The sequence below is a fragment of the Melanostigma gelatinosum genome (assembly GCF_949748355.1).
Source record: "Melanostigma gelatinosum genome assembly, chromosome: 3".
Lineage (NCBI taxonomy): Eukaryota > Metazoa > Chordata > Actinopteri > Perciformes > Zoarcidae > Melanostigma > Melanostigma gelatinosum.
Window position 1 is genome coordinate 28,566,722 of NC_136636.1, and position 11,537 is coordinate 28,578,258.

At 39.5% G+C, this 11,537-nt stretch overlaps 3 protein-coding genes across 3 annotated transcripts; 1 reads left to right on the forward strand and 2 right to left on the reverse strand.

Annotated features, from left to right (window-relative positions):
* Positions 1-435: 435 nt before the first annotated feature.
* On the reverse strand, positions 436-10,418 carry golt1a (golgi transport 1A). Its single transcript, XM_079265297.1, has 4 exons — positions 10,331-10,418; positions 1,260-1,438; positions 925-988; positions 436-803 (listed from the first exon to the last, which is right to left on the reverse strand). Exons 1-4 carry the CDS (start codon positions 10,403-10,405, stop codon positions 774-776), a joined length of 348 nt encoding a protein of 115 aa, XP_079121423.1. The 5' UTR covers positions 10,406-10,418; the 3' UTR covers positions 436-773.
* On the forward strand, positions 3,213-5,642 carry LOC306775072 (uncharacterized protein). Its single transcript, XM_079265296.1, has 6 exons — positions 3,213-3,474; positions 3,549-3,677; positions 4,005-4,198; positions 4,412-4,559; positions 4,955-5,159; positions 5,279-5,642. Exons 1-6 carry the CDS (start codon positions 3,262-3,264, stop codon positions 5,599-5,601), a joined length of 1,212 nt encoding a protein of 403 aa, XP_079121422.1. The 5' UTR covers positions 3,213-3,261; the 3' UTR covers positions 5,602-5,642.
* LOC306775521 (uncharacterized protein) lies at positions 6,037-7,363 on the reverse strand (the record flags this gene model as incomplete). The annotated part of the gene is made up of 4 exons (XM_079265972.1): positions 6,037-6,224; positions 6,491-6,690; positions 6,899-6,992; positions 7,165-7,363. 4 exons carry the CDS (start codon positions 7,361-7,363, stop codon positions 6,037-6,039), a joined length of 681 nt encoding a protein of 226 aa, XP_079122098.1.
* Positions 10,419-11,537: the final 1,119 nt, after the last annotated feature.

Consider the following 11,537-nt stretch of genomic DNA (forward strand, 5'->3'; position numbering starts at 1 on the left):
TCCTCCTTCTCTCTGGCATCATCCAGAAGTCTCTCTCTCACCTCCAACTAGTTCAGAACGCAGCAGCTCTGCTTCTCACTGGTTTAAACAGACGACATTACAGACAGAATTCCAATCCTGGCTTCTCTCCATTGGCTCCCTGTTGGTTTTAGAATTGATTTTAAGATTTTACTGATCACTTTTAAAGCACGTATGGGTCTGGCCCTAACATATATAGCAGAGCAGCTTGTAGCCTTAGATCCTCAGGTGGGGCCTGCCGCCCTTCCAACTGTTTCAAAGTCAAGGCTCAAACTAAAGGTGACCTTGCTTTTGCCATCACAGCCCCTGGACTTTGGAAGGAACTGCCTTTGTACGGCTTTGAACAATATGGCTTTGTACAATTAAATCATATTCTTTCTTTTTTGCTATGTGGAATGATATACAAAAGACAATATAAATAAGAACATTTATTCTTCAAAAAAATATTAACATCGTTAAGCAAAACAGTAAATTATTGTAAAATAAGATGGAAAACGCCCCTTTTTAAAAATAAATGTAGCTTTTAAGCAGCGTATCGTTTGACTGTTAATTAATAACTGTAACCGTATATGCTACAAAATACAATACATTGTTAAAAATAAATTATTCTCACTAGTCATCTGCAAAATAAATGACAAGAGTTCAATTATTGTGTAGTTGCTCATCATTTGTCCTCCTCTGCCCACCCAGTATCAGATTAACAGTCAGTTAAAGGGCATCCAGCATCCTCTCCCTGCTGCAACATGTTCTTCTGCTCAGACCATGGAGGAGCTGCTGGGGAAAAACTAACAGAAAAAAAATGAAAAGCAACAATCTGTCAAATCACTGTAGTGACATCCCTGAGGTATATCAAATATGAAAGGAAAAGTCTATCAGTTCTTAATCTCAGTCAAGAACAAAACATACTACAGTGAGGAAAGGAATGTTCACAGATGACAGCATAAAGGCCAAGGCCATGGGGAAGAAGGACCTGCAGAGGGAAACAATAGAGTGTGATGGGAAAACCTCTCTTTCTAACATAGCCTCCTTTTTGACATTTCTGGCATTTCATTTTTTATTTTTTGAAACGTAACACATCATCAATTGTGATCTAATTTGATCTAATGTGACTAAGCCTAAACTGGGACACAAAATGACAACATGATCACCTGTCTACAGTATGAGACAAAATAACAAAAATCAATGGCACAAAGGTTCATTTAAAGCCTTTTTTTCTGTCCCGAAACACAAACTAGACTTACCTGAATGACAGCACAAAACCATAACTCTCCACCAGCATTCCAATGATTGGCCAACGACACAGCACCAGAGATACGCCTCCCAGGAAGAAGAAAGAACCCCGAAACTTATGTCTTTGGAAGAAGAAGTGGGCTGTCCTCCTGAGTCCAATGATGAACATCAAACCAGCCAGCAATAGAATCTACAAGGGGCCATCAAACCATAAAATCTGAACACATCAAACACATACTCAAACTATGTGTTGTTATTTCATTTTGCTGTTTGTCTTCCTATATTTTAACTGATTCTTCCTACCTAATCAAAAGGCCATGAATGCAACATTTTACCAAACTGTCATTGTATTTAGTTTGCTGTCCGGCAGGTGTTGCTGATGTATTCATGATTATCCTGTGAACATTCTTTCTGAACTATAAGAATATGTCTCTGAGATAAAATACCTTCTGCCTCTGAGGAACTCCCCTTCTTCTATCAACTCTTCAACTGTTGGTCGCCCTTCTCATTTGTTCTGTCCCAGCTTGGTCTCTGTTCTAACGTGTCATTCTGTCCTAACATGTCATATATTGCTGCTTGGGCAGCAGTCTTAGTGTCACTGTTCTAATGCATAAGATATTCTACTGTATGGCTTTAGTACTTTGACAAATAAGGTCACCTATAGATTTTGATAGCAAAGTCTCACTCCCAGGTTGTCAGTGCCCCTCGCCGTCTTGACACCGATGCACAGGGTACCTTTTAGCATCTGTATGAGACGGATCAGACTTTAAACTAACTCCACTGTAAACTCATCTGCATTATTATTAGATGCTCAGGTCGACAGACAGTATAGAAAGCGTGAAAGGACTTGAAAAGGACTTTCCTTGAGGAGAACAGCATTCAAGTCTCGTGTGAAACCATATGTTGAGTTATTTTCACTAAAAACGTTATATGCTTCATAAACGTTAGATGCTTCATAAATTGAGTCATATGATGTTGTGCTTCATATTAAATATACTGTTACTTTGGAATATACCCACTTCATTTGAAAAATGCACATTCGACCAATGTTGGGCCCAATCATATGGAACATTTTGACTTTTGTGAAAAACACATTTTTGCGAACTTCTACAGGCTGAGTGAAATTTGAATGCACATAGTACATCGGGCACATATTTGGGGGACTTGCCATACTCGAAAACTCACCAAATGTTGCACACTTGTCAGGCCTGGTGAATATAGCCATCTGATATAGGTATATATATATGCATATTTGTGTGTAAAAAAATGGCTCTATAGTGCCCCTTAGAAGTTGGACCGGCCACGCTCCTCGGCCAGTATGTCCGATTTACTTGACATTCAACACACATGTCCAGCTCCGCTAGCTCTACAATAAAGCCTCTCAGATCCTAAACTCCACCTCCTTAGAATGTCTGCCATTTTGAATTTTGTGAAAAACACATTTTTGCAAACTCCTCCTACACGCTGGGTCCGATTGTTACCAAATTTGCTCTGGATGATTGTTGGATCTACATTATCAAAAGTTAATAAAAGCTTTTTGATATCTCTGCGTTTACAAGATATGGACCAATAAACATCTTAGGGGCGTGGCTTATATATCAATACACAACTTCTCAGCCATTTGTCCTAAAATCACCAAATTTCCAGCATATGTGCACATTGCATCCTGTAAGAATCCGTGTATGGTTCGTTCTTTCATTATTTCGTTTAAAAATAAAATCAAAAAAACTAATAATCGGTTTTGTTTTTTTGTTTTTCTGTTTTAAAACCAGAACAGAAAAACGAAATAACAGAAAATCAAAAAACCGACGTTTTTCTGTTTTGGAAATTAAAATGGGAAAACGAAAAATAAAATTAGGTGAAGGTTTGTTTTGTTTGTGTGATATTTTGATATTGAACGTGACCCGGAACCGGAAACACTATGGATTTGTTTTGATTTCCACCCGCGAAGAAGAACAGGCAAAAGTCTTGGGAAGCGCCAACAAGTGGAGGAACGAACGGGCCAGGAACGGTATGGCCGCACTTGAGCCCTACTCTGGCTTAATAACTCAACTTTTTGAGAGTGGGAAAACACATGATGAAATCAGCACCGCTCTGCAGCGTTTCGGTGCTCCACAGTGCTCTGTCATGTCCGTTAGGAGGTTCTGCATGGCACACAACCTAAGAAGACGAAATCATGTCTCCGACACTGAGTTGGAAACTGCTGTGATTTCTTCAATATACAGGGTATGTGATTAAAATCTTGAATGAGCATGGCATCTTTATCTGTTGGAGAATATTCATTTACCTATCTGTTTTAGACGGGTCCATCCTATGGCCGTAAATTTATGACAGGATACCTGTCTTCAATCGGCGTGCGTGCCGGGGAAAACAGGGTTGGGAGAGTCTTACGAGAAGTACACCAGCCTTACCATGATTTGCGACGACATGTAAGTAACGTAGGGAGTTATATAAATGCTAAACACATGAACAGTGGTGGAAAGTAACTACGTACATTTTTTTGCTATACTTGTACTATAAGAGTATTTGATCCTTTCCACTAATGTTACATTTCATGGAGAAATATATTACTTTCTACTCCCGTACATGACATGTTTAGTAATGACTATCTTAACATTACATACATACGCGTGTGTGTGAAGAATTGTAATTATATTTCAGAGTTATCAACTGATGTCACATCATTATGATAACATATCATCCAGCACTACACATAGGAATGAATCATTTTTAATTATGTTTATCTTTTTTTAAAGGGTGCTCGTAATCTGAATCCCATCCCCTATCATGCAGAGTATATGGGCCACAAAATTCACATGGATCAGAACGAGAAGCTTGCCATGTTTGGAGTAACTCATGTGGTGGCAGTTGATGGCTACAGCAGCAAAATTGTTGCAAATGCTACCATGCCCATAAAAAACAATCTCATTATTTATGAGGAGGTGTACAAGTGAGTGATATAATGTCAAGGAAAATGTATTTAGTGTTAATGTAATTTTGTTTTATAAGGCTCATCATATCAAACTGAATTTTTATGTTTTTTCAGCAGATCTTGCTATGCATTTAATTCATTCAATGTAATGTACTGTATTTGACTTCTTCCATGTATGTCTGTGACACCAAGTAGTCATGTTACATTAACATACACACTCATTTGTTCCAGATCTGCAGTGGTTACCAATGGGATGTGGGACCAAGTGAGAGTTGACCATGGGAAGGAGTTTTATTTGTGCCTTTTCATTCAGGAAATCTTTTCCAGGCACAGGCATAACCTCAGCAGGCAACCCTATGTCCAGACTACATCTTCCAGGGTAAATGTTTCTGTTTGTACTCAAAATGAAGGGCTCCAATAAGAACATAATAAAGATAAAACAATTGACATTAATACATAGGTCTATAAGATATAAAATAGGGCAGTCATATGCCATTTAAAAGACAGCAGTCTCATTATGACCTGTATCATTAGCTGGTACTTTCATTTACAAGTTATTTGTTGGTGAAATCAGTTCATATGGCTACAGTGCATGGTTTTCTGTGTCACATTCATGGATTTCCAAATGGAATATGAAGGTTGTTTAGAAACAGAATATGTCAGGATTTGTTGGCAGTTTTGATCACAGTAATTAAGATACGGAGCAGTTACCAGCTAATATAAACATTTGATCTTCCTCACTTATTTTTCTAACATATCTTGTGTTCACAACAGAATCTAAGGGTGGAGCGGATCTGGCCAGAAATAAATAATCGTGTCAATTACCCACTAAAGCAGGCCTTGGTGCACCTGGTTGACCAGGAGGCCATAGATATGCAGGACAGCACTGTGAAATTCTGTGTATCAAACCTGACGTGCCCACTCAGCCAAATTGGGTTAACAAGGGTTGTAGAGTCATGGAATGCACATAGGATTCCAGGTATGCAAATGTCCATCTAAATATTGTGAATGAGTAATGTTAGCCTGTGCTTTTAAAAAAATGGTTTTAAACAAAACAGTAAACAATATAATTTAAAAATCCTTATTTACTTTTACCAGGCAGAGGAATACCTAACAGCTTTGCAGCAGGAGGATGCCCAGCCAAAATATCAGAGGACCTGCTACCCACTGCTTCTGTTGCTGCAGACAGATATGAGCAGGAATTGGGATCCTCTCTCAGCAGGGAGTCAACGTTCGGTGTGGACCCTTTTCACTCTGAGGAGGACAGGAGCCGGGCAGAAGAGGACTTTGCCATTGCCTACCCTGATCTGTCTGTCATTTTTGACAGTGTGGTCAACAGTGACTATACGATTTTCAATGAAGCCCTTTTCTGCCTGCTGAATGTGACAGAAAGGCATGTAGGAAATGTTTTGATGGTGTGACTGCATGTGTGTACTGCATGTGGACCACTATTTTTGTCAAAATAAAAATGTACACTGAAACAGTTCTAAGAAATGTCAAGAACATTTTATTGAATGTAAATGTAAATGTTAATTTGAACGTTACCATATAAAACCCTTTTAGCTTACTATAAAAATGGAGTATATATAAAAATAGAAAAAATATATAAAAATAAAGTACAAAACGCAAATAATTTCTTAAAACAAAATTAAAATGCTTGTAAAGCATGAAAATATAAAAAATCCTTCCAAATAAAGATACTTGTAAGCAATAATAATAAGCATTTTGAACAATTAAAATGCATATAAAACTGACAGGAGCAGATACTCACAATTGAATTAACTATTTGAATACATCACAACATTGAAACAGTTGTGAAACAGAAAACAAACTAATAGAAATAATTGTTAGTGTGATCAAAGAAATAATGTGTGCAGTGCAGCCAGTGCATCGTCCAGCCCCACCACTGACTGTTTGTTGGCGTGAAACTCAACATCTCTGCACTTTGGGCAGTAAGTGTGGCTTTCCAGCCACTTCTCCACACAGGCACAGCAACCCAGGAGACTTTTGCAGCAGCTGCTGAATATGGGCTCCTTCATAGGATCTGCATGGACAAAGTCAAGAAATTACCATTTCATGTTGCCTCCATATGATTTGACATCTTTTCAACATCCTCTTGAATAGATGTTCACAATGCATAAGTAAATTAATTCTGCTTTACCATATGTTTAACATTTGTTGCTGCTTTAAACAAAAAATATGCAACAGAGAAAATGTTTTCCCTCCTGTAAATAACACATTTGAATTAACACTAACAGAGCACTGAACATTTTAAAGCAAATACAGACGGTCTACCTCTAGGAACAGTACCTCCACAGATGATGCAGGCAAAGGCAGCCTTCACAGCTGCAGCCTGATGGTCGTTGAGACAAACTGTTGTGTGCGGGTTGGCCTGCACAAACTGGACAAGTTGTTTCAAGGTCCTGGAGACTTCCTGTAGACCCTGGGATGCGAGAACGACCTCCTCAATTTGATCAATGACCTCAGGGAGTTCTGTGTCCTCATGACGACTGAAAAATAAACAAAAGACAGTGTTAAGTGTGTATTCACCTGGACATTACAACATTGACAACATACTACGGAAGAATAGCTGTTCTAGATTTGAAGAATCCTTTCCAAATTAATTATCTCAGGCCAATCACAGCACATCAGCTGTGACCTTTGATAAGTAATTTATCACAGGCATTATGTTGACATGCATTTAGGATGTTTAAATACCTTTCTCTCCTTCTCTTACTCCCCCGTAGCCTCTGGAGCTGTTCCTCTGGCACGGCATAAATCTTTCTTGCATGCTGTTTCCAGAATGCAGAACCTGCATGGATGGATTGGTATTAATATCTATTAACAACACAGGACAATTGTTTTGGATATGAAGTATACATGATGAAGAATATGAAGTTTAGACACTGAAGGTCACCGATGTCTCAATATGTTCAATATGTAACTGACATCATTGAATTATAATGTAAAATGTTAGTCTGTACCTCTCGTTCCTTCACAGTCAATTATTTCATTGCCATGGTTGTCAATTAACACAATTGGCTCATCCTGGCCCAGGGCCTCAGCCACTTTGGCCCTTATACTGCCCACCGAAGCCTCGAACTCAGTGAACCTGACGGCCACTGTCTTCCGGGTTTCGGGTTTACCGTCAACCACCTCTGCTATTAAGATATTCCTAAACATAAATGTAAACAAAGCATTTAGGCCCATTTACAAAGCAATACACCATTTTCCAAAACTATCAAAGTTCAAAGTTCAAAGTTCAAAGTTCACTTTATTGTCAAATTTTCCACATGTGTTATGCATACAGAAAATTCGAAATGCCGTTTCTCGCAGTCCCACAGTGTAATATAGACATGAACATATAACATATAATAGAATAAAATAGAAAAAAAAAAGTTAAGAACATAAGGGCCTAGATAAAGGATTAACAAGTAGCAGCAGAGAATAAAAAGTGACTGGTGCTGGATGAGGCAGAGAATAAAATTAAAATAAATAAATAGAAAAAGTGACTGGTGCTGGATGAGGGAAGGGGTGTGAGGGGGAGTAGATGTCCTGGTATGTTCCATTTGAGGCAGTGGGGAAGGTGGGTGAGGGGGAGGGTAGAGAGGTCAGGGGAGAGATGGCAGAGATGGCAGGGGGGGAGAGAGGGGGAGCGAGAGGAGAGAGGGAGGGAGAGAGTTCAGCATCCTGACCGCCTGGTGGAAGAAGCTGTTCCTCAGCCGGGTAGAGCTCGAACGGAGACTGCGGAACCTTCTCCCTGAAGGCAGGAGGCTGAAGAGGCTGTTGGAGGGGTGGGTGGGGTCACCCGCAATGCCGAGTGCTTTGCGGGTGAGGCGGGTGTTGTAAATGTCCTGTAGTGTAGGGAGTGAGACTCCGATGATCCTCTGGGCAGAGTTCACAATGCGCTGCAGGCTCTTGCGGTTGGAGGCGGTGCAGCTTCCGAACCACAGCGTGATGCAGCTGCTGAGGATGCTCTCAGTGGCGCCTCGGTAGAATGAGAGCATGATGGGGGGGGGGGGCTCCTGCTCGCTTGAGCTTCCTGATGAAGTACAGGCGTTGCTGGGCCTTCTTTGCCAGTGCAGTGGTGTTGCTGTTCCAGGTGAGGTCATCTGTGATTGTCACACCCAGGAATTTGGTGCTGCTCACCTGCTCCACAGCAGCACCATTGATGGTCAGAGGGAGGGGGGGTTGGGAGTGGGTTCTCCTGAAGTCAACAACAATCTCCTTTGTTTTCCCCACATTGAGGAAGAGATTGTTATTTTGGCACCAACGGACCAAAATAACAATCTCTTCCTCAATGTGGGGAAAACTATGTTGTACTTACAGACATTACAATCAAACAGAATTTGTAATGATGAACGTTTTTAGTGTATTCACCTTTGCATCATCTTTGGTCCAGTAGCTCTGGGTGCAGGCTGAGGCAGAGATCCTGAGGAAGCAGATGCACCACCACTGTGTGGGCGGCGAAATGCAAAGTGCACAGGATTTTGCCAGGAAGCGCCCTCATTAGTGGTGTCCACCCCATGTATTTCATAGTGGCCACTGATTTGGAGCTCAGTGATTTTGAACACACCATCGTGTCCAGGGAGTATGCCTTGGTTGTGGTCGTCGGTTAAATAAATGCTGTCTGCACGGACCTGAAATAAACATTTTGGAAAACACTTTGAAATGATGTGCATAAGAATTACATGACACAGTTATTACTATGACTGTACACCTTTTAAAAACATGAGGAATGGTTACGACTGTTGTCATCAAGTGTCCTTCAGTCCACTAAGTAAGATTTATTACACAGTTGATGTTGTTTGCAATGTCTTTATGACAGCTTTAGATTAACCATGGCAATTTACACACACACACACACACACACACACACACACACACACACACACACACACACACACACACACACACACACACACACACAAAATAGCAGGTCTTATTATAAAACTTTAAGAAACGATTTAGCTTTATGTGTTAACATTAGTATTACATTATATTGTCAGATGTGGTTGTTTTTGACATTGTTTATCATGAGAACGTTAATGTCATAATTGTGTTCTGAATATTTTACTTGGCCTAAACAGTGGCACAATTTGGACTTGTCAACCATAGACTCTGATTCAAGAATGCTGCAACAGTTCATTGAAAGATCTCAATCTAATGAGATTTCCTACTCAATCTAAAACACTAAATAAAGTGGCCCTCTCCGGCAGCAAACGCGGTGGTGGCGAGGAGGTCCACTTTTAACTGAAGCTTTGACTGTAACGTTAGCTATAATGTTGATTAAAAATGCCTTACCTGAAAAACCATGGCGATTTTTTCTACCGTGAGATCCTCTGCTCTCAAAGCGAGCCGCCTACTCCCCCGAAACAAAAGGTAACTCGCCATCACCGCTCTTCCAGGGTTATGACGTCCCAGCATTCCCTGGGGTTCCGGGTCACGTTCAATATCAAAATATCACACAAACAAAACAAACCTTCACCTAATTTTATTTTTCGTTTTCCCATTTTAATTTCCAAAATCAAAAAACGTCGTTTTTTGATTTTCTGTTATTTCGTTTTTCTGTTCTGGTTTTAAAACAGAAAAACAAAAAAACAAAACCGATTATTAGTTTTTTTGATTTTATTTTTAAACGAAATAATGAAAGAACGAACCATACACGGATTTGTAACATACCCTGACATTTTCATTTCATTCAACCACTAGGGGACGCTACAGTAAACCCGCCATGTTGTGCTTTTTTGTCACTTTTTGCAGTTTTCAGCCTTTGTACTTTAACAAACTGCTCCTACAGAATTAATGGGATCAACCTCAAATTTGGTCAGGATGCTCTTCAGACCTTTTGTGATGAAGTTATCAAATTCGTGAGTTTTCATGGAAGAACCGTGACGTGACGTGGAAAATCAACCATCTGTGAGGCTCCTTAATTCTTCTTCCATCCTCGATATATTGTTCTTTGTGTCTTGTTATGTAACAAAATGGGACTGCAATCTGTTTTCTGTTGTGAAACCCTGTTGTGCATGACAATAAAATAACAGTGTAATTTCGTAATTTTGCAGATTAAAACTGATTAAGACTGCACAATACTTAATATGAATAGCTGATTAAATGACTATGACGTATATGACACGAAAGGTTACTCACATTCCCGAAGGCCAGCAGGACGGAGTCAAAGTACAGCAGCACACCAAAGAGCAGGAAAAATAAACCGAATCCCATCAGACCAACACCAATCTCTGGAAGACAAACATACACAGGGTATATCAAAACTTAAATGGAGATGCCTGTATAATATTAACAATGATTTGCAGGTATTAATCCGGGGATAGATGTGTTAATAGACAGGGTATGAAATCAGCCCTCAATGGGCAATACGTTTCTTTTAGCCGTTCAGCTTTAAGCATGTTACCTAACACAAAAGAGTCATCCTGTTCTCTCCAGGGTTTAGGAGGACTGCAGAGAGGTGTCCTAACCTGTTACATACACAGTCGAATGTAGAGTAATGTAGAACTGTGATGTAATGCATAAGGCTGACATTTTTCTTATTGCCAACAAATGTCATTAAAAGATGAAAACCAACAACATGTTCATCCGTCTCTGAATAGTTTCTGACTGACCTAACCGCTCTGCTTCGGCTTACATCTTTAAAAACGTCTCTTAGATACAGTTTGAATACAGATACAAATTAAGACTGAGGATGAATGCATTTTAAACAACTAGAACACATCCACAAATCTGTGATCCACGTCGCTCATAACTGGACTTTAAACAGTATTTACTTTGTCTGTCGGCTACAGCAAAACAAAGTAGTAAATAACAACAATAAACAATTCACAAATATTGGTCATTTGTAAATACTAGGGGTGTAACGGTTCACAAAATTCACGGTTGGGTTCGGTACGATACAGTGGAGCCACGGTTTGGTACGTTTCGGTACAGTAGATTAGAAAACTATAAATGCCAGAGAAACGTACTTGATTTTAAAATATATTTATTCATTACAACTAACATCATGAAGTTATTCTTTGACTTTGAACAATGATGGAACTATACCTGAGTGACCCATCTTCTGGGGTGTCTTCTTAGCAACACATCAGCATAAAAAACAAAAACTGCTCCTTAATGTTATGTAGTATTGTTACTTACATCTTGCTTACATCTTGTATTGTTACTTACATCTTGCAAAACAGATTTTTAATCTCAATGGGACTACCTGGTTAAATCAAGGTTTTAAATTTCTTTCTTTTTTTTTTAAAATTCAAACGTATTCGGTTCGTCATGCGTACCGAACCGTGAGCCTCGTACCGAACGGTTCAATATGAATACGCGTACCGTTACACCCCTAATAAAT